The 21,083-nt window shown below is 39.1% G+C and overlaps 1 protein-coding gene across 1 annotated transcript in view; it reads left to right on the top strand.

Annotated features, from left to right (window-relative positions):
- Positions 1-21,083, top strand: part of CAMKMT (calmodulin-lysine N-methyltransferase) — a 225,180-nt gene that overhangs the window by 6,724 nt on the left and 197,373 nt on the right. The window contains exon 3 of the mRNA XM_054820757.1: positions 14,021-14,085. Coding sequence (XP_054676732.1) covers positions 14,021-14,085 — 65 coding nt within the window. The remainder of the gene's footprint in view (positions 1-14,020; positions 14,086-21,083) is intronic.

Raw genomic sequence — 21,083 nt, 5'->3', positions numbered from 1 at the left:
GTATATATCTATAACTTGGTTTTGCCTCAACAGGTATCATTGCAACAGTAACTTAAACATCCCTGAATCAATACTTGTCTTGCAGCCCCTAATTAGCCCTGCTGAGGGTGTAAATCTTGCATCCTGTGCACAGCAGAGGATATTCTGGAGAGCCTGAATCATCAAAATTGTAAAGTGCATTTTTACTTAACTGAGACCTTTAATTTAAAGTCAATCTTAGAAACTAAGATCTAACACAAACAAGTGACCATCATTAAGTGACATTTTTGCAAGATTATAAAACAAAACAATGAGGAAAAAACAAACCAAAGCAAAAAGCCACAAACCAACCAACCAAAACCCCAACCCCACAACACTATATGCAGGTTGCCTTAAATTTGCAGCTGGGTGAAATGTCAAATACAAAATTGTTTAGAGCTGTATAAAGCCTTAATTTTCCATTTTCTAAGCTTATACTTATTGACGCTGGAAGACTTCAGAAGAAAAGTTTTCCATTTGAAAATACTGCCTATTTGTAATACAAGTGGGTACAGTGTTTTTTCCTGTGTATGGACTTTTCCAGTGAGCTGCGAGGGGATGCTATAGATTCATCCAGATGCTCATAGTCTACCTAATGTCTTTGTGCAGTGTGTCTGTTTCCTGGTTTTAGGTCTTCAGAGGCACACTGTTGTTGTGGGTTTCAGCTGGGATAGAATTAATTTTCACAAGAAGCTGGGAGGGGTCACAGCCAGGACAGCTGACCCAAACTAGCCAAAGAGATACCCTGTACCATATGATGTCATGCTTATTATATAAAGGGGGCTGGCCAGGGAGGAGGGGTCGCTGCTGAGGGACGGGCTGGGCATTGGGCTCTGGGCGGTGAGCAAATCGCACTGTGTATCACTTGCTTTGTATATTCTTTTATACGTATTGTTATTTTCCTCTCCCTTTGCTGTCATTAAACTGTCCTTGTCCTAACCCCTGAGTTTTACCTTTTTCTTCCAATTGTCCTCCCCATCCCACCAAGATGGGGGGGAGGAGTGAACAAGCGGCTGCGTAGCGCTTAACTGCTGGCTGGGGCTAAACCATGACAGTCCTTTTGGCACCCAACATGGGGCTTGAAGGGTTGAGATAATGACAGATCTGACCAGAGTCTGTTAAAACAAATTTGTTATACACATTTATTATTTTAGTTAAATAGTCACTGATCACAACAATGTTATGTTTGTTCATATGCTTGTGTTATGTAAATCCTTACTTGCCTTACAGTTTTTGAGAATTTAGAATACCCTTGGGATGTTCAAGCCAGCATGTTCCTATTGCTATGTCTCCTGAATGTGTTCTAGGTCTTGTTTAGGGTTACAAAAAATTGTTTTATGAATCCCACCCAGAGATCTGCCGCAAGGCTGCATAGTCATGGGTGGCATGGCATGTGGGAGAATATGGGCAGGTACCTAGAGAACTTCTCACCTCCAATGGTTTGGAACTTCACTCCCAAACAAATATGGGACCCTGATAAAGTGATAGAATATTTGAAAGGAAAATGCTGTGGCTATTCCAAAGAGGCACAATTTACTGCGCTGTGCTGGACCCTGGCCAGTATCTACCAAGCACTGCTTGACATTAGGCAGCACCCTCAGTGGGAGGAGAGGGAAATCAGACCAACAGGCACTGCAGCTACTCAGACCCTGGTGGACAGGCACTGCAGGTGAACAAAAAACCAACCTGTGCTGGTATCAGTCACCCCTATACACAAGAAGAAATACACAAAAAAAATCAGTTCGCTTAGTAAGGGATGACAATGAACCAGGACCATCACGAGAACAGGAGGAAGAGGCAGAACCAGAGGTAATAACCCTATCCCTATCCCTGAGTGAGCTGCGAGATATGTGAAAAGATTTCAGCCACCATCCAGGCGAGCACATTGTTACCTGTCTACTCCGATGCCGGGTAATGGGGCCAGTAGTCTGGAATTATAGGGTAGGGAAGCCAGGCAGTTGGGATCCCTGTTCAGGGAAGGGAACACTGACAAGGTGATTGGCGGAAAAAAAAGTCACAAGCCCTCAGCCTCTGGAGGTGACTTCTGTCAGGCGTGAGAGAAAGGTATTCCTTCAGTGAAGACGTTGTATGTTATCCAGGCAAGCGGACCATCATGGAGAGAGAAGTATCCACTACCTAAGGGAATTAGCCATGCAGGAAATGGTTTATTATGACTCAGACAACGCGCAATTGCCTACAGATCCTGATGAGGTCCAATGCACATGACCCGTGTGAAGGAAGTTTGTATGGAGCACACCATCGTCGTATGCCAACTCACTGGCAGTAATCGACTGGAAAGGCAAAGAGGCACTGAGGGTGGATGAAATGGCTGGCTGACTCCAGCAATACTAAGAAAGTCTCTCTTTTTCCCTTGTCTCAGCTGTGGAGAAACTGTCCTGGAAGGTCCACCAACTCAAAGAGAATATGTCCTATTCCCCACCTGTATGGACCGGTATGTCAGCTATTAGGAGTAAGCTTTCCTCTGCTCAAGAGAGAGGATATAGAGGGTACACACCACAAGGCACCCTGTGGTTTTACCTACTTGACCATGGAGAGGACATGAGAAGGTGGGATGGAAAAACCTACCTCGACCCCAGAGGCACGAGTATGATGTGAGTTGCAAGGAAAAACAATCACAAAAGGGGATTCTTTCAGGAAAAATGCCACTCCAATTTCCAGTGGGCAGTCCCCCAAATCAAGTGGAAGGCCTGCTCGTACTTGTGATCCTCTTGAAGGGACTTCTAAGTCATTTTTACAAGAAGTGAGTAATGAATATGACGAGCAGGATTAGAGGGTCCCTGCCTCCAGCCAGGTGGAGGAAAGGGACAACCGTCTTTACTGGACTGTGTAGATCTGATGGCGTGGCATCAGATCCAGAGTATAGGGCTGTAGTGGACACCAGTGCACGGTGTACCCTAATGCCATCAAGGTGTAAAGGGGCAGAACCCATCTGTATTTCTGGAGTGATAGGGGGTTTCCAACAGCTAACTGTACTGGAGGTCAAAGTGAGTCCAACTGGGAACGAGTGGCAAAAGCACCCCACTGTGACTGGCCCAGAGGCTCCGTGCATCCTTGGCACAGACTGCCTCAGGAGAGGATAGTTTGAGGACCCAAAAGGGTACTGGTGGGCTGTTGGCATAGCTGCCTTGGAGGCAGAGGAGATTAAACAGTTGTCTACTTTGTTTGCCCAGTCTCTCGGAGGACCCTTCTGTTGTGGGGCTGCTGAGGGTCGAAGAACAACAAGTGCCAATCGCTACCACAGTGGTGCACCGGTGGCAATATCGCACTAACCGAGACTCCCTAGTTCCCATCCATAAGCTGATTCATCAGCTGGAGAGCCAAGGAGTGATCAGCAGAACTCACTCACCCTCTACCAGTCCCATATGGCCAGTGTGAAAGTCTAATGGAGTGTGGAGGCTGACAGTAGACTATGGTGGCCTGAATGAAGTCATGCTGCCAATGAGTGCTGCCATGCCGGACATGCTGGAACTTCAGTATGAACTGGAGTCAAAGGCAGCCAGGTGGTATGCCACAATTGATATCGCTAATGCGGTTTTTTCAATCCCTTTGGCAGCGGAGTGCAGGCCACAGTTTGCTTTCACTTGGAGGGGCGTCCAGTACACCTGGAATCGACTGCCCCAGGGGTGGAAACACAGCCCCACCATTTGCCATGGACTGATCCGGACTGCACTGGAACAGGGTGAAGCTCTGGAGCAACTGCAGTACCTTGACAACATCATTGTATGGGGCAACACAGCGGAAGAAGTTTTTGAGAAAGGGAAGAAAATAGTCCAAATCCTTCTGAAAGCCTGTTTTGCCATAAAACGAAGTAACACCAAGGGACCCGCACAGGAGATCCAGTTTTTAGGAACAAAATAGCAAGACGGACGTCATCAGATCCCAGCAGATGTGATCAACAAAATAGCAGCTGTGTCTCCACTGACTAGCAAAAAGGAAACACAAGTTTTCTTAGGCATTGTGGGTTTTTGGAGGATGCATATTCCAAATTACAGTCTAATTGTAAACCCTCTCTATCAGGTGACCCAGAAGAAGAACAGTTTCGAATGGGGCCCTGAGCAACAGCAAGCCTTTGAACAAATTAAACAGGAAATTGTCCATGCAGTAGCCCTTGGGCTAGTCCAGCCAGGTCCAGGTGTAAAAAAAGTGCTCTGCACCGCAGCGGGGGAGAATGGCCCTACCTGGAGTCTCTGGCAGAAAGCACCAGGGGAGACTTGAGGTCAGCCCCTGGGGTTTTGGAGCTGGGGATACAGATGATCCAAGGATGCTATACTCCAACTGAAAAAGAGATATTGGCAGCGTATGAAGGGGTTTGACCTGCTTTCGAGGTGGTTGATACTGAAGCACAGCTCCTCTTAGTACCTCATCCAGCCTAGCACTGGCAGTCATTCAAAGGCAGGATCCCTTCTATACATCATGACAGGGATGCTATGTGGAATAAATGGGTCGCACTGATCACATAAGGGGCTTGAATAGGATATCCCAATTGCCCAGGAATTCTGGAAGCAATCATGGACTGTCCAGAAGGCAATGATTTCAGAATATTGCCAGAGGAGGAGGTGATGCATGCTGAAGAGGCCCCGCCATATAATAAACTGCCAGAAAATGAGAAGCAATATGTCTGTTCACTGATGGGTCCTGTCACATTGTGGGAAAGCATCGGAGGTGGAAGGCTGCTGTACGGAGTCCTATATGACAAGTTGCAGAAGCTGCTGAAGGAGAAGGTGAATTGAGCCAGTTTGCAGAAGTGAAGGCCATCCAGTTGGCCTTAAATATTGCTGAATGAGGAAAATGGCCAGTGCTTTACCTCTATACTGACTCATGGATGGTGGCAAATGCCCTGCGGGGGTGGTTGCAGCAATGGAAGCAGAGCAACTGGCAGCGCAGAGGCAAACCCATCTGGGCTGCCGCATGGTGGCAAGATATTGCTGCCTGGCTAGAGAAGCTGGTTGTAAAACTACATCACATAGATGCCCACATATGCAAGAGTTGGGCCACTGAGAAACATCAAAACAACCAGCAGGTGGATCAGGCTGCTAAGATTGAAGCGGCTCAGGTGGATTTGGACTGGCAACATAAGGGTGAATTATTATGGCTCATGGAGATGGCCCATGACATCTCCAGCCATCAAGGAAGAGATGCAACATATAGCTGGGCTCGTGATTGAGGGGCAGACTTGACCATGAACGCTATGTCACAGGTTATCCATCAATGTGAAACATGTGCTGCAATCAAGCAAGCCAGGTGGTTAAAGCCTCTGTTATGGAGAATGGTAGCTGAAATATAAATATGGAGAGGCCTGGCAGATTGATTATATCACAGTCCCACAAACCTGCCAAGGCAAGCGCCACGTGCTTACAATGGTGGAAGCAACCACTGGATGGCTGGAAACAGGTTCTGTGCCCCACTGTAGTGCACATGAAGAATATGTTGGGGAAGACAGTCTGGGTTAGCCCTGCCTCAGGCAAAGGCAAACCCATCCATGGGATTGCTTTTGCTCAAGGACCTGGGTGCACTTGGTGGGTGATGTGGAAGGATGGGGCAGTCTGATGTGTACCTCAAGGGGATTCGATTTTGGGTGAGAATAGCCGATAAATTAAATTGTATGATGTTAATTGCTAAATAACCCTGGGAATGGCCTAAGGGAATTATATCTCTGTGTGTGTGTATGTATATATGGATCTCAAAGACAGGAAGAGTGGTGGTGATTAATGAACAGTGTAGGATCTGGCCATGACGTAGATGGTATAGAATAAGAAGTGGAAAATGTCCTTGGTTTTGGCTGGGTTAATTTTCACAAGAAGGTGGGAGGGCCACAGCCAGGACAGCTGACCCAAACTAGCCAAAGGGGTATTCCATACCACATGATGTCGTGCTCAGTATATAAGGGGGGGAGCTGGCCGGGGAAGGGGGATCGCTGCTTGGGGATGGGCTAGGCATCAGATTCTGGGCAGTGAGCAACTAGCATTGTGTATCACTTGCCTTGTATATTCTTTTACTAGTGGTGGTGGTGTTATTTTCCTCTTCCTTTGCTGTCCTAGTAAACTGTCCTTATCCCAGCCCACAAGTTTTACCTTTTTCTTCTGATTCTTCTCCCCATGCCACCAAGAAGGAGGAAGGAGTGAGCAAGCGGCCACATGGTGTTTAGCTGCCAGCTGGGGCTAAACCGTGACAACTGGTAATAGGAAATGTAAGGTGTTGAAGGAGAATTTAGGCTGAGCAAGTCTGCAGTCCTTTATGCTGCAGTCCCGGACTTCTTCATTCAGTTTCCTTAGTCCACTACCGTGTTTTGCAACACTTGGTGTCACTTCTTTGATTTACTATTTACTGGAGTTTTAAGGTAGGAGGTGAGCTAGGGTTCACCTGTGCCAACAGTACAAAAGCCAAGGGAATGTCAGGCTGATCTTGCTCTGACATTTGTGCACTTCTGTTTCCATCACTTCCCACGTCATCATTTTATTCAGTATTTTTTATTTGGCTAATAGTAGCTTCATTAATAGGACTCAGCTCAAACTGTAGACTGTGAACAAGCATGTTTGTTCATGCATGATTTTATTATTGGTGATCATTACATAGCGTGCTAAGTATGGAGATTTCGGTTTTACCTTTCCTGTTCCTCTGAGTTTAGCCAATGGAAATGTACAGTTTCTGTGCTGGAGCAAGCTCACATTGGGTTTCAAAAACTGTATATTGAGGAGAATAAGGAGATTATTTTTTCCCTGTATTTTTTCCTTTCTAGAAGATACTCAGTGATCTAGGAATAATGATCAGAACTTACACTTCTGTATTAAAATGTTTTCTCTCTGTATTGAAGCAGTGACAATTGATAGCATATACTTATTATTTCAGAATATTGCAGGATGGTGAAGAAGGGAAAGAGAAAATACTCACTGTATATTTTGCCAGGGACAAAGTAGAAATACCTGCAACAAAATCCACTTTACATTAAGTCTGTATTAAATAAAGTTTCTTCCCTGTTTTTGCAGAAGCAGTAATTTAAGAGAGTAAACATAACAGTTTAACATACATAACAACTATGGTTCTCCTCACTGAAACTTGCATATCTAGAAAAGAAATCTTGGAGTAAGCATTCCTGGATCTTTGAGAACTGATCATGTCTTGGAAACTTAAGGATCTTCTGTATGTCTGACAGTCTTCCCTTCATTTTTCTCCTCCCATTGGCAAAATATTAATTATCATCATTTTCATCAATAGAAACAATTTTAATAAGATAACAAGAGCATATTATTAGCATATTATTAACAATAACATCAGTCAGGCAAACCCAGAACAGTGTGCTTGAGTAGGAGAGCCTTTTTATATATCTTTTTGTCAGGAAAAAAATGTTACTGTGGCCCCTCTAAAACATTGACAAAAGTGCTTTAGAATTTTCATCTACATATGTTTTCCTTACGCATTAACATCTTCTTGGGAAAGCTCATTGCATATGTTGGATGTTAAAAGGGTTGTCAGCTAATATCTTGACAGGACTAAATACGTAAGAAAGTTCATAAGGTTGTTACTGGCTTTTGGCAAAGAGTATAAAGGTCAAGCTATATCAGTTCAAGGGCTATCAAAACTGATCAAATTGTATATTCAGATATGCTATGACCTAGCTGGAATTACTGCTCTAGAGGGATGTGGGGACCAGTTTGTTAGGCAAATAGAAGCTTTGTTAGGAACTACCAGTGCAAGCTTTTCTGAACTTCTCAACGCAGCTTGTTTTAATAAGCTGCTATTTTTCTAACCAAATTCAGGCTGGATTCACATTTGGGAAAGAAGATCTTATGCCTTGTTTTTTTGTCACTAGTTTATCTTTAGAATCATTCTTAATAACAAATTTTCCAAAGCAGGATGGCAGAAGCACCAATATAAGGCAATTTTTGCTTAAAAAAATTAAGCTGGATTTATGTGCCATTTTGACTAGATTCTTGAAGTGACAATGTCATTGACTCATTTTAAAAATCCCCATAACTCTTCTGGTTAAACTGTGATCTCTAGTGTGCTTAATTAAATGTAGATTCACAATACATGGTGGAAGGTGGTGTCTTGGATTTGTACTGTATTTGGTGCTCCTACACTCTACATCCTTGTCTTGACGATATGATGGGTGGCTACATATGTGAAATTGTTCTCTAATGTTGTTTGCAATTAGTGTTAGTTAAAAAATAAATCCCTAAACTGCCAGGAGGTCAGCCTGGGAATCAGGCTGAATGTTTATGGCAGTCTAACATGGAGAATGTAGTCATATTCTGTCCAAGCTGGAATCTTGCTGCAGCTTTCACATTCAGATTTGGATAGAGTAAAGTGATTAATCTAGGCTGCAGGTGAAAAATAAAAACCTCATTTTGAGAGAAATTTCTTGCAAGCTTGAAGTGGAAAAAGTTATCTCTAATTACAGATATTATCTGGCCTTCTCGGTCTTTTCTACATTAAAAATATGTTTTTATTCATAAAACTTTCATGTTTATTTGTTAGCTTTCTTCAAGTTCTTTTTAACTTTGGACGTATGTCACTTTGCTGTTAAAATAATGCATGTGCTAAATACTTGTTGGTGATAGGAAGTAGATAATATATTAAGTAGAGGCATTTTAAAATGTTTATTTAATATTGCATTTTTAAATCCTTCTATTCTTAGGAATGTGCTTTTACATTTAAATTTCATATGAGTAGTTTTAGCAATGAAGTGATTATAGATCATAAAGATGCAGTGTCTCAGTGTGGAGATGGTGTCTGTCTTTTAGACAGGAAAATTATTCTTTTATTAGAGTTAAAAAAGGAGCAATCAATATCTTCAAATTTTCTATTTCAGAATATGGATTTACTTTAAAATTGTAGGCTCATTTTAAGCAATTAGAGAAGAATAAGTTATTTCTGTGGTAAAATATTTTCCATTGATCAGTCATTTGATGTTTCAAATACTAAAATGCAGAACTGAAAAGAACTATGTCAGCAGCTTACAGGAAGGGTTAAATCTTTGTAAAGACTGTTAAGTGTTCTTTGCAAGATATCATGCCTTTATTCTTAATACGAATAAACCTTTAGATAAAAATATGAAATAAATTATTAGATTATTCTAGACCTTTGGTTTAGAAATGAAAGGCATGTTATTTGTGTGACAAGTGGTATGTTAGAAGATGGTTTAGGAGTGAATTCCATTGGCTATTCCTATAGGATAATTCTGCTAATAACATTTTGAAGTTTTAATGATTTTTTATTTTAGAGATAGACATAAAAAACTGAAGGGAAGCAGATTTCAAGGAATATTGCCCACTCCTTATGGACAATTTGTGTGAATATGATAAACTTCCATTTACTGCGTGCTAAGAGACAACGTGTGGATTTAGCAGCATAAAGGCTTGGCCACAGGAGGAGGAAATTGAGGAGAGAGATAAAAAGTGATTTGGTAATGTACTACTTTCATTCACTGATGAAACTAATAGTGTTCCATCATAGTGCCCAAGATGTGTGTATCTGTAAAAAGACTTTGTAGTGTTTTCATTTCTTATGACATTAAGCAGAGATCTTAAACTGGAGTGAAAGAGGAGTTATCTTGTTTTGCTATACTCTGGCCCCCAAAAAAAGCATTTGGTCAGATAGCAGTTTGCAGATAACTCTGAGATTCTTACTGGGCTGCAATGACAATTGATGGTGACACTTGCCAAGCCTTTTTGTAAAGTACCCTTAGCAGTAACTTTTTTACCCTTATCCTGTCTTTCATTTTCCACAAAGATTGTAGTTTTATTTTGTATCCAGGTGATGTGTTGTGGTTTTTTGTCTTTTGAGTATTATATAGAAATGTAGTCTATTTTAGGTTTTGTAGGTTTTTTAAGTTTACTATATGTATTTAATTATTTGTGTTACTTTTCCTCATTCAGCTGAAGAAGAATATAAAAGAAGAGAAGGAACTTCATTTTATTTCTTTATGGTTGGTGAAAAGCATACATTATTAGGGAGCTACTGAAGGATTATTTTTATTCTACTGTCCACAGCTAGAAGTACATGTCACTCGTGTTGCCTGAATTGAAGAGGAAGGAACATTAATATATTTCAAAGATCTCTGTCTTTCTGACTTTATTTATACATCCAAAGTTGATTTATTCATAGTCCAGAGTAAGGAATTTTGCTTTGCTTCATATCAGGAGAAACATGAGTTAAATTAATTTGTCATTCATAGATTTGTCTTTTATAACTCACTGCCTCACCCATAGAAATTTTTGCCTATAGTACCTTGAAGACTTACTATAGGAAGAAAGTAGATCAGATTAATCACACTGGTCTGAAATTCACTTTCTCCATGATGCTTACCTATGCTTGTTTGAAGTACTTTGTTCATCTCAGCAATCACAGCTTTGAACTTCTTTGAAGTTCTTTGAACTGTACAGCATTCATGACATATTCCAAAGCACTAAATACTAATGTTCTTCTGTATTTGGAGATGCCTGTGGAAATCTATGGGAATTTTGGGGTTGGGATTTAACCACAAGCTTCTGTGATTCCTTTCCTTGACTTCCATAATTCAGTGCACATGACATTTACAAACTCTTTATAGGCAGTTTGTAAGATGTACTGTGGAAAGCTGTAATGATGACAGGCATTCATAGAAACAAGATGTGACGTATATTGGCAGTTTTCTCTGGGCTCAATAATGGAGGAGCAGCTGTGATGGGATAGGACAGTGAAGCAGCAGCTGTTACAGAACTGCTGAGGATGTATGTGCAGAGCGATGGATCCCAAACTAGAAGCTGTGGTTTTTAGGAACAGGACTGAGTAGTGTGATATGGCAGAATTTGGGGTTATAGAGTACTTACAGGTACATGTAACTTTTAGTCTGCAAGTCAGATTTGTGATGGAAGAGAGTTGGGGAGTAGCTGGTGCAGAGTTTGTCTGCAGGCTCTACAATACAGAGCTCCAAATGGAGAAACATGTGGCTATTGATGTTTGGAAGTGTGTCTCCCTGAGCTCTGCCTTTCACAAGTAGATCAGCTGTTGGCACATTGCTTTCCTCAGTCATAAAACTTGTCTGCAATAGAAGTTGTGCTCAGTTCTGTTTGGGTTCCCTAGTTGTTAAGTGGTTACCAGTGGAATTTAAGTGCCGCTTCTTTAGCCTGATGTAGGGAGAAAAAGCTGTATTAGCAGGAAGAGGTATTTTCCTATCATGCTAATTGACTCAGAAGATTTACTGTTACTGACATGGAGTAGCCTGTAGTAATAGTATAGTCAAGACCTAAGATGTGATTTTTGGAGTAAATGAGAGTGGCTTGGCTATCCAGATCACTGTTGAGATAATGGCTACTCCTCTCATTCTAGGAGATTGAGCTTGCTCCCTGCCTTTGTTCAGAGAAGGTTTCATAAGCTGATCAGACTAAAGGAAGCAGCTGTTAAACCCTGTCCTGTTTAACAATGAGTGTGGAGTGGGCATGTGGGAGACCGAGGAGAAGGGGGACGTCCCTCGTAGCAAAGCTGGATTCTTCTCATCATTAAATTATGGCTCACTTATGTGCTTGCCATGAACAATATTTGTGAAAGCAAGAAAGGGATTGCTGAGACAGAGTTAGAGACTTTGAATGTTGCAGGCAGGCAGACAAGGGTACCTGTGCAAAATGCCTCTGCTGGCCAAGAGAGCAAACGTTGGGGTGTGTTGTGTTTGTACATGGACAGCACGAGCTTTTGGCCACTGGATAATAAATGTAAGATTATGTTTGAAATTTGTGTGTGTTCATTTTAATTATGGAACAAGTGTTTTATAATCAGAGGAAGAACTGATCCTTAATGAAAACTGAGTGTACCAAAAATAATAATACAGATTAAGAACATTCATTGAGTTAAATAAAACATCACCGATATTTCAGGACAAATTTCAAAACAATAGGTGTGTGGCATGCATCTGTCATGGAATCTTAGCTTATTCTTCAGGCTGAGGTACTCGTAGCTGTCTGCTTCTCATCTCCAATTATAAACCATTATTTTGGAAACAGCCTGAAATTTGGTTTAATGATAATTTTAAGGCCAGTGCTATGGATGTATCATTTCTCTTTTTTGCCTTTGTCTACCTTTTGACCCTGAAGTATACAAATTGTATTCCTTTCTAGACCAGGACACTCCACTTCTGTTTTTCTTTCTTCATAGCATTCTATTGAACTACAGATTCTGGATTGCTAAATTGTTCTTTGTTTGCTTCACTTGGAGATTTGCATGATAAATCTCCTTTATATATGGACTATGTACGTAAAGAAATTGAAGGGGGAAAAAACCCCAAACCCAAACATGTTATCCCAGGACTAATCTACATGCCAACAAAGACTGAAATATTTCTTTACTGTTTCAACACCTTCTCCCCCCCTTACATTCATTTAGAAGACAAGACATTCACAGCTGTCTGAGAGACCCTAACTGTGTCAGACATATGCACGGTTATGGAGTGTATAGGATGCTAAGGAGTCAGCAGGGGACATTTTAAAGGGCAGCTCTGTGGCTGGCAGAACTAGTGATCCTGTCCACTTTCTTGTTACTTCCCTTCAATTAACTCTGTTGCATTGGTTGTCCAATATGATTGAAAACAAATTTGCCAAAAAAAGAAAAGAAGAAAAAGTGCATTTTAAGTTCACACGATCCATCAGAATTCTTGTAGGCTTCCACTGCAGCTAAGGAATGTATTTTTGGTTTGTTTTTATGTAGCTGGGAGAAGAGCTCTAATGTCCACTTCAAGCTTTTGTAACATCTTTCATATATTTTGTTGCCCCTATTTATGATCTTGTTCCAGTTTGTTAACTTGATTTCCATTTGATTTTCCCTTTTTTTTTTTAAGAATTAGTCTGGTTGCTGTTTGGTGCTTCTCAAAATTTAACATGTAAATGTTTCTTTATTTAATGCTTATCAGAAGCTATAAATAGCTTTTTTTTTTTTCCCCACTAAAAATATACCATTTCATATTTGCAAAAAGGTTGATGGTTTGGGGTTGGGTTGGTTGTTGGGTTTTTTTTTTTCATTCTTACAACAATTTTCCTTGAGGAAAGAAAAACTGAGAGAATGAGAACTAATTTTGTAGGTGCTAGAGTTGTTGGATTTCTTCCAGTTTTGCAGTGTTTCAAATTAGCATGTTCCTAAACAGCCTTAGAAGCTATATTTGAAACATTATTAAAAGACTGTATTTTTGTATTTTACTGCCTTGCTGAATTCTTTTTAGATTTTTTTAATGCGTTTGTGAAACAGCTATGTGATCTGATTGTTGTAAAGTGTAAGATTTTTTTTTATTTTGTTCATTTTGGGCCTAGATTAGCTGGGAATAGTTAAAAAAATTTAGTTGCTTTTTTTGTGTGTGCGAATCCAGCTAGCCTGACATTTAGAGGAAGCTTCCAAGCAAATTTTTATTCAACTTTGTTGCATGTTCTTTCTGCTGCTGTCAGTGTTTTGCTCCCTGTGTTCTAAAATTTGCAGTTGGTATGTGAAATTCAGTTAATTTATTATCCCCAGTTTTGAATGTTTATTTCACTTGGGTTATGCAAATGTAAAACCAAAGAAAATGCAGTTCACTGAACACATTAATCAGTTTCATTGTTCACACTAATTAAATGAAGTGTTCTTGATTTTGTGGGAGAAAATAGGAATGTCTGTACAGCTGCTGTTCAAAAATAGTCTTTTGTTTTTCCTCTTGAAAAAAAATTGCTTTATCAAAATTCTTCCTTTCCTGTATGTGACTTCCACAACTAAACAAAAATTGATGCTCTTTGGAAATGTTGTCGTGTTGATAAAGTATTAGTTTCTGAGCACATGTTCATGGATATCAGTGATGGAACTCTGAAGAACAGCGATTGTCCCCTTGTTTTCCCCCTGGTGGCTACAGTAGTAGTGTTTGATACTTCTCTGTGAAAGGGGTTTGTGAGAAGTGAAGGCGGGCAGTGAACCTCTTCTCTAAAGAGGCAAGATGGTGGGGGGTTTTGATTGTTTATGTGTTGGTAACATCACTATTTATGTTTACTTCCAGATTTCACAATGGACTCTTAAATGTTAAAGATGTTCTTACAAGTTTTGACAACACGGGAAATGTCTGTAAGTTATTGTTTATTTCAATACAGTACTATGTTGGTAGAAGTCTAATTGTATCAATATAAAATATTTCTGCATGAGCCCTCAATAACCGTTTCATTTAGCTAAGAAACACCATTGCTGTGGTCAGAGATACCGATCTACCTACCATAGTGTTTTAAGTGTTACGCTGTTTCATGTAGCACAGTTGTTTGTGTGCATACACCCTTAAGTCATCCCAGTGCAGGTTATTTTTGGTTCTGTGACTGCGGCAGGAACGTTAGAGCAGCTGAACTAGGTTGGACAAAAAATTAGTGTAGCCCATTGATTTGTGTTGGCCAGTGGCCAGCAGTGGCTATCTGAGGAACAACAGTGCAAGAAACAAACAATGATACTTCTAGCTTGGAGAAGGCAAGCTCAAAGCAGAGAAAAACAAAAGAAAGCACACAGTCAAGTTGTGAAATTCCTCCCCACAGAATGCTTTGGATCCCAGAACATGATATGGATTCAAAAAGCAGAGGGGGAAAAATTGTGCAAGAAAAATTCACTGTGGCTATTAAATATAAAGACATCACTTATGGCTTAGAAGTGCTGGATGTTAGGATAATTAATGGGGCAGAAGGATGATCTGTTTGTCCTGATCTTTCACTCTTGTCTAAGCATCAGTTACTGGCCGCATTAACCTGAGACAAGATGAGTCGTAAGTGGACCTTCAATGTCTGACCCAGTATGGCTCTGCTTCAGTATGCTTATTAATAAAATTATCTGTGGTATTAATGGAGTTGAATTATAAAATTGTGATAGATCATGGAAAAGAAGCTGAGCAAAAATATTTAAATATTTTTGATGTAATGAGTAATTACTATTATATAATTAACATTTACAGATATACATACAATTCTTGTTTGATTATTCTGCTTTATTTTTCAGGTTGGTTGGTTTGTTTTCAAACAAGCAAACTGATAGAATAAAGTTGGGGGGGGTCCTTTGTAAGTTTACCAGATATTCAAGAAATGTGCATGTATCTCCTCCTCATCAAAGCAATGATACAGAAAATGTTCTGATATATACGTTTCGTCTCAAAACTCCAGTCTTAGTTTTCCAAAGCTATGTTTCAATAAACATTGGCTTTTCTTTAGCAAAAAGGTCAATTTAAGAAAATTTTGCCTTCAAAAGGAAAAAAATCATCATAAACTATGTGCTCTCCTTTTTAAAATTTGCTAGCTTTCATTCAGTTCTGAACATTGAAGATAGTTGTGTGGTCCTGCCACAAAATATTTCAGGGTATATTCTTTAGCTGTTGCCAAAGAGAATTTTTTTCTCTGATATCTGAATGAAAATTATATATAAAGGGATATATGAATATTTAAATTTATAATATTAAGGCTGAGAAAGAAAATTTACATATGTAATTGTGGTTGACATCAGCTACAGATGTAGGCATCGTGAGCTAGATGATAAAAACATTAAGATTTAAGACATTTAGGATCTGGAAGAAAATGCTTTGCACAAATTACAAGAGGCAGTTAGAGAGATTTGATGTTGTAGATTCTCAGAATAGGAAGCTAGAGGGACTTTTGTAACAAGTTACTTCATTCTCATAAACTGTTCTCAATAAGGGAAAAAATTAGCAAAAAAATCCAAACTGAGATTTTGGATCCAGAAAAAGTATTGTTATTAGTTCATTAGATTACAGCTCAGGTATTTATTTTGAACAGCAGAGAAAATATTTTTTGAAAGTGCTTTGCATAGTGGCTCAAGACAGCGTACCTTACTCTGTTAAACATGGTAACATGATTTCTTAATCTTTGTGCGAATACTAAGATTGTGATCAATCTACACAAATTTTCTCATTAACACAAATAATTTACTTTGCTAAAGTTGTCATATGCTTTCCTATTGATAGATGTGCTGGCAGCTCTTCTGTTAACTTTTTCCAGTATTTGAGCTACTTTCTTATTGATTGCAGATGGTAGAACAAGACTTATACTCTAATAGGCACAACACTAGTGCTAACACAAAAGTAATACTACATTTGTAGTTCTTCTTACTGTTTCTCTGTATATACAAATATTCACGTTTATCCTTTTGGATTCAATATTGCTTTGAGGGTTCATGCTGTGCTATTATATACAGTGTTTGCTAAGTCATTACCAAATTCATTGCTTCCCCATTTTTAAATGTCAGTGTCTGTAAGTATCTGTCTATATTGATGTACATATTACTGATTTATGTCCATTTTACTAGGCACTCTAGATTACACTCTTTTTGGGTAACTGTGAAAGAGTTATCCTCTGGCAGCATGCAGTACTGGCTTGGAGTGTAATAATCATAACTTTTTGCTACCACCTACATGGAGTAAATGTCCCCAGTGTCCAAACCAGTGCAACTATGTCTCAGTCACACTGTCATAGTAAAGTTCCCCCAACCATGTGTTTACTGAGCTGCCCTATTTGGATCATGCCCAACTGAGTTTGTGTGCACTCCCACTATCCCTTGGATTGAATTGGCTCTTTCTTTGACCTTTTTCTGTGTATTTCTTGGCTCTCTTTGTGTTAACCCACAGTGGAAATGGTAGGTAGTAATCCTGCCTCCTTTTACCCCCAAAGGTAATTACATTTGTTAGGTTGACTGTTTTTTACAATTGCTGTGGTGTTAAGAACTTCATATTATCAAATGACGGTCTACCCTAAAAACAAAACAAGCCAAAACAAACCCCCAAACATATCTAAAATGGTCTTTAACAGTATTAGATTATTTCTTCTAGTACCTAATGCTAATGGAGCTGGCCAGTGTTGAACATATTATCAGTCCCATCTATGGTAGCATACTCTGTGAGGGGCCCCGTTGGATAATTATAGACTTTACTGTTCTTTTAGGACACACTACATAGTCAGAATTTATTTACTGGGCACTAAACTTCACTTAAACTATTTGGATCGAGTTATCAGAAAACAGTTAAGTATTTTAGTGTTGTGTGTTTGTTTTGGCTGCCATACTGAGTGTTTATCAGGAAGATTAATGTTTTGCTGGAGATTATTAGATTATGAAATAATTGTGTATTAAACAGATTAGATTTTGTGAAAACTGAAACATGTTGCATATTACATCCTTTTAAAACCTAATAATTTGTTTCAAATAACATGGTTTGTGTTGTTTTGGGGGGAGGTTTTTTTGTTTATTCTAGTAATGTTCCTACGTACCTTGTGTTAAAACAAGCTTTTCAGGGAACATTTCTATGGTCCTTTTGTTTCATTTTTTGATCTTTCCGCTTATGGTCTTTAACAGCCACATCACCGTACGCCATCAAAAGAAGAACAGACTCTAGTTAATCCCACTTTCTCTACAGTCCCAGTAGATATCAACTCAGTACAAGATGTGCCACTAGCTGGCAGCATTATATAAAATATCAATAAGCAGCTTTTGAGGAATACTTGTGACTGCTTCCAAAAGTGCTGCCTTATACCAGTAGAACTTCAGGACAAAAGTGGAGCCAACTGCAGCAGCTGTAAACAGCGTATTGCAGGGTCCCAAGTATTAACTCTGGAAATTGCCTCTGCACAATGTCTTGTTCAAACTTGGTACCTACACTTGTATTCTGTCTTTTTGAAAAAGATTTCTGAAGATGTATTTTCATTGTAGGATTGCTACTGTGAATGAAAATTCACCCTACAAATTACAATTGGTTTTAACTTTCCCAGAAAAATGTGATTTTTTTTTTCTCTCCTGTTCATCCTGTGTGAGAGAGCAGTTTCCATGTGAAAACTCTGAATTCTCCACACAGACAGGATGCAACGTTAAATGCGCTTCATTCAGCTTTAATTCTATGCATAAACAGGAGGCAGGGGAAGGAGGAGTGGAATGAAGGAAAGGATCAGTCTGTTCGTTTTAGGCAACGGTATGCCATCTGTTAAAAAGATGGTACATCCTGAGACCATCTCTAGTCCTAAGATAGTCCAGTAAAAGAACTGATGGATCCCAGGCAGAAGGTTCAGTGGTGGCATTGTGGGATGGCATCAGCTGGCTGCAGGAGCTACATGCCATGCTTATCCTTGCAGAAGAAAAATCTCTTCTGCAACAGACTGTCCAAAAAGCCAGGAAAATGCTGCAAGAATGAGCTTTTGAGAGTATCACCTTTCCCTGCCTTTCCTAGTGGGAGAAAGCAGTTACGGCTGAAATGCTTGTATAATTATATCCCTGCAGTAATCATTTCAAGTTATGTATACATTTAAATTAAGTGTAATGATCGAGGGCCAAAATATAAACCTCTTAACTAATTGCCACCAGTCTAAGCAAGCTACAGTGTCTGTAAAGGAGAATTTTAAGCAGTGAAATACAACGTTTCAGGATTTTCATCTAGTATCTACCTGATGTTAACATAGAAACAAGATATTCCAGAGTGCTCAAGTAGTATAAAATTGCAAATATACTGTATGTAATAGCAAAACATTTTCTTGTAAACTGCACATAACATTAGTTAATAATGTAACCGTTTTCAAGAAACAACATGGTCAATACATATTTTATTTTATACCTAGTTGAGTGTACAATTACATGTTTTGGAACTAAAAAGGCAGCAGAGGGTGCTACAGTTACAGAGCTACCCAGGCACATATTCCAAAGTTGTTGCTCCTGTAGGCAAGTAGATCCTGCAAAGACTTAAGCTTTCGGTTTGGGGTAGATGTAAATAGGATAGCTTTAAATTATGTTGCCTCTGTTTATACAGGAAAACAGGTAATCTATGTGAGATCCAGACAATATAGAATTACATATTCACTGGTTTTCTTAAAAATGTTTCATTGCTGAAAAATGTTGCATAGTTTCCTGAAAACATAGTGTCTGGATGTAGCTACTGTTACAAAACATCTACTCACCATATTTAGAACTGGTTTTGTTTGTGCTAATTTTACGTTTAGAAATTACAGTCTCTGCAACAAGTTTTATATTGGAAAAATTTGGGGTGTTTTTTAATGTATTTTTCCCCCTCCCCAAATAAATGAGCTAGCTAAATGGAAGGATATTTTTGCCCCTTCATATAATATTTTTCATGAAAATGACAACAGAGAAGGATTTTTCTTAAATTTCAAGTCCACACTGTTGGGTTTTTGGGGTTTTTTTTGGAAATGCATATTGAGGGGAAAAATAGAAATAAATTAATTTTCTCCTTTTTAGTTTTCACTTTTTCTTTTTTTTTTTTCTTTCCAGATTGCATTGATTTAAAAATTATGCTTATTTAAAACTGGTAATTGTGTAACTTCTTTTTTTTTTACTTAAAGAAAAAATTACAAATTACTTTAAAACAACAAACCTTTCCTTCTTTTTTCCTTCCTCTCAAATAACTGGAACAAGAGGGGTATCTTCTTTCCTGGTAGTAGTATATGAGGGTATGTTCAGAGAGCTACTCGTTTCTTCAGAGCTCTCACTGCGTCGCTCAAAGGTATCTGAGCTCCTCTACGAAGAGAATGTGGCACCTACTGATTTATTGTGCCTGGAAGGATAGATGCCATCAAGCTACCTGGGGAAAAGCACAGGATGGCATCCTTTATGGCAGCAAAGGTGCTCCTGTATTTCATGTACTATTACCTAGAATCAACAAGGGAGCAGATTGCATTGTTCAGGTGCTGCTGTGGAAATTTCCCCCCTTTTTTTAGAGGAAAGGTCTTGTTTTTTGTGGTTAAAAGCATACAGACTTGAACATGCTTCCTGCCTCTCTGTGCCTCAGTAGGTATTCTCACCTGAAGAAACTGCCACTCATTGTCTTCTGAGCCTTCTCTCATTCCACCGGTGTGGCAGTTTGAAATTGTTTACCGTGTCAGAACCTCACACCCTCTTGAAAAAGTCTTCAACAAAAAATAAATTGACTGGAAGAGTGTTTGGATAGCAATGATACATGTTGTTTTGAATGAAATATTGTATTTATGACACCTACAATTTACTATTCACTATGCAGCTTCCTTTTAAATAAAACATTTCATGATCAGGGTTAAGAAAAACCAGCTGTTTCCTCCCTCCCCACCCCCATCCAATTCACTTCACTGATTCAGTTTACAGCATCATCCCAAGCAGTCACATTGACATAACCAGCATAAAGCTTATGGAATGGAGCAGAAAATAAGTATATGGGGAGAACAGGTACCTTTTAAATTACTCTTGCTACCAGAATTGTTTTTATGAAACTGTTCTCTCATGGAACATCAGTGATTTGTCTGTCTTAAGTACTGTCCTGCAATATTCTGCTCTTCCCCACTCTCTAAAATCTTCTGTTTATCAGAAGCCTATATGTGAAAAGAATAACTATAACTGTGATCAGGGATTTTTTTCCTTTAAAGTATTTTTTTTCTACTACATATTCCAATATAACCTGACTCTGTGCCTGTACTTTCAAACATAGCACCAGCTCAGAGAAGTGGGAGGTGAAGAAGCCCAGCTGAGCTCTTCTGAGTACCCTCTTTCTTCCTTAGTAGATTTGAAGTTTTTGTAATAATTGGTTCTCCTGTTCAGGATATTCCAATGAGAACCTTTTCATAAAAATATATCAGCCTATTAGAGTAACTGCAGGTTTTTTGTATTGCTGAGCAATGTTTTGTACCTTGGCACTCTGATTAGTTGGGGGTTTGCATCAGATCTGTTGTCTTAATCTTGGTAAAAATAGTTGGCATAAGTATGTTTCTAAGTGTACTACTTGTGCTGGTCTGACTTTATGCACTGGTGTTGACCTATAATCTGAAGCATTTTGGAAAGCATTCTGTGTATTCTAAATGGATTATCATGAGAAGTTGGATCTTTCTGTTTAAATTAATTAAAAGAATTTGAAGATAGGGTATAACACCTTAAATTAGATTGGTAGAAGGAGAAGAGTGTGAATTGTTTTACTTAATTTCATGGGTTTTACTTTTACATTAGATATCTTAATCACCTTTTCAATTGAGATAGAGTAGGATAACAATGGTAAGCATCCCTTTCAGATATACTATGTTATTAATTAAGCTTAGTCTTTTAATGCATTGTAGAGTTTTCTCATA

The sequence above is a fragment of the Grus americana genome, chromosome 3, assembly GCF_028858705.1.
Source record: "Grus americana isolate bGruAme1 chromosome 3, bGruAme1.mat, whole genome shotgun sequence".
In the NCBI taxonomy this organism is placed as follows: domain Eukaryota; kingdom Metazoa; phylum Chordata; class Aves; order Gruiformes; family Gruidae; genus Grus; species Grus americana.
The sequence above is the reverse complement of the archived record's forward strand: the minus strand, read 5'-3'. Positions and strand labels throughout refer to the sequence as shown.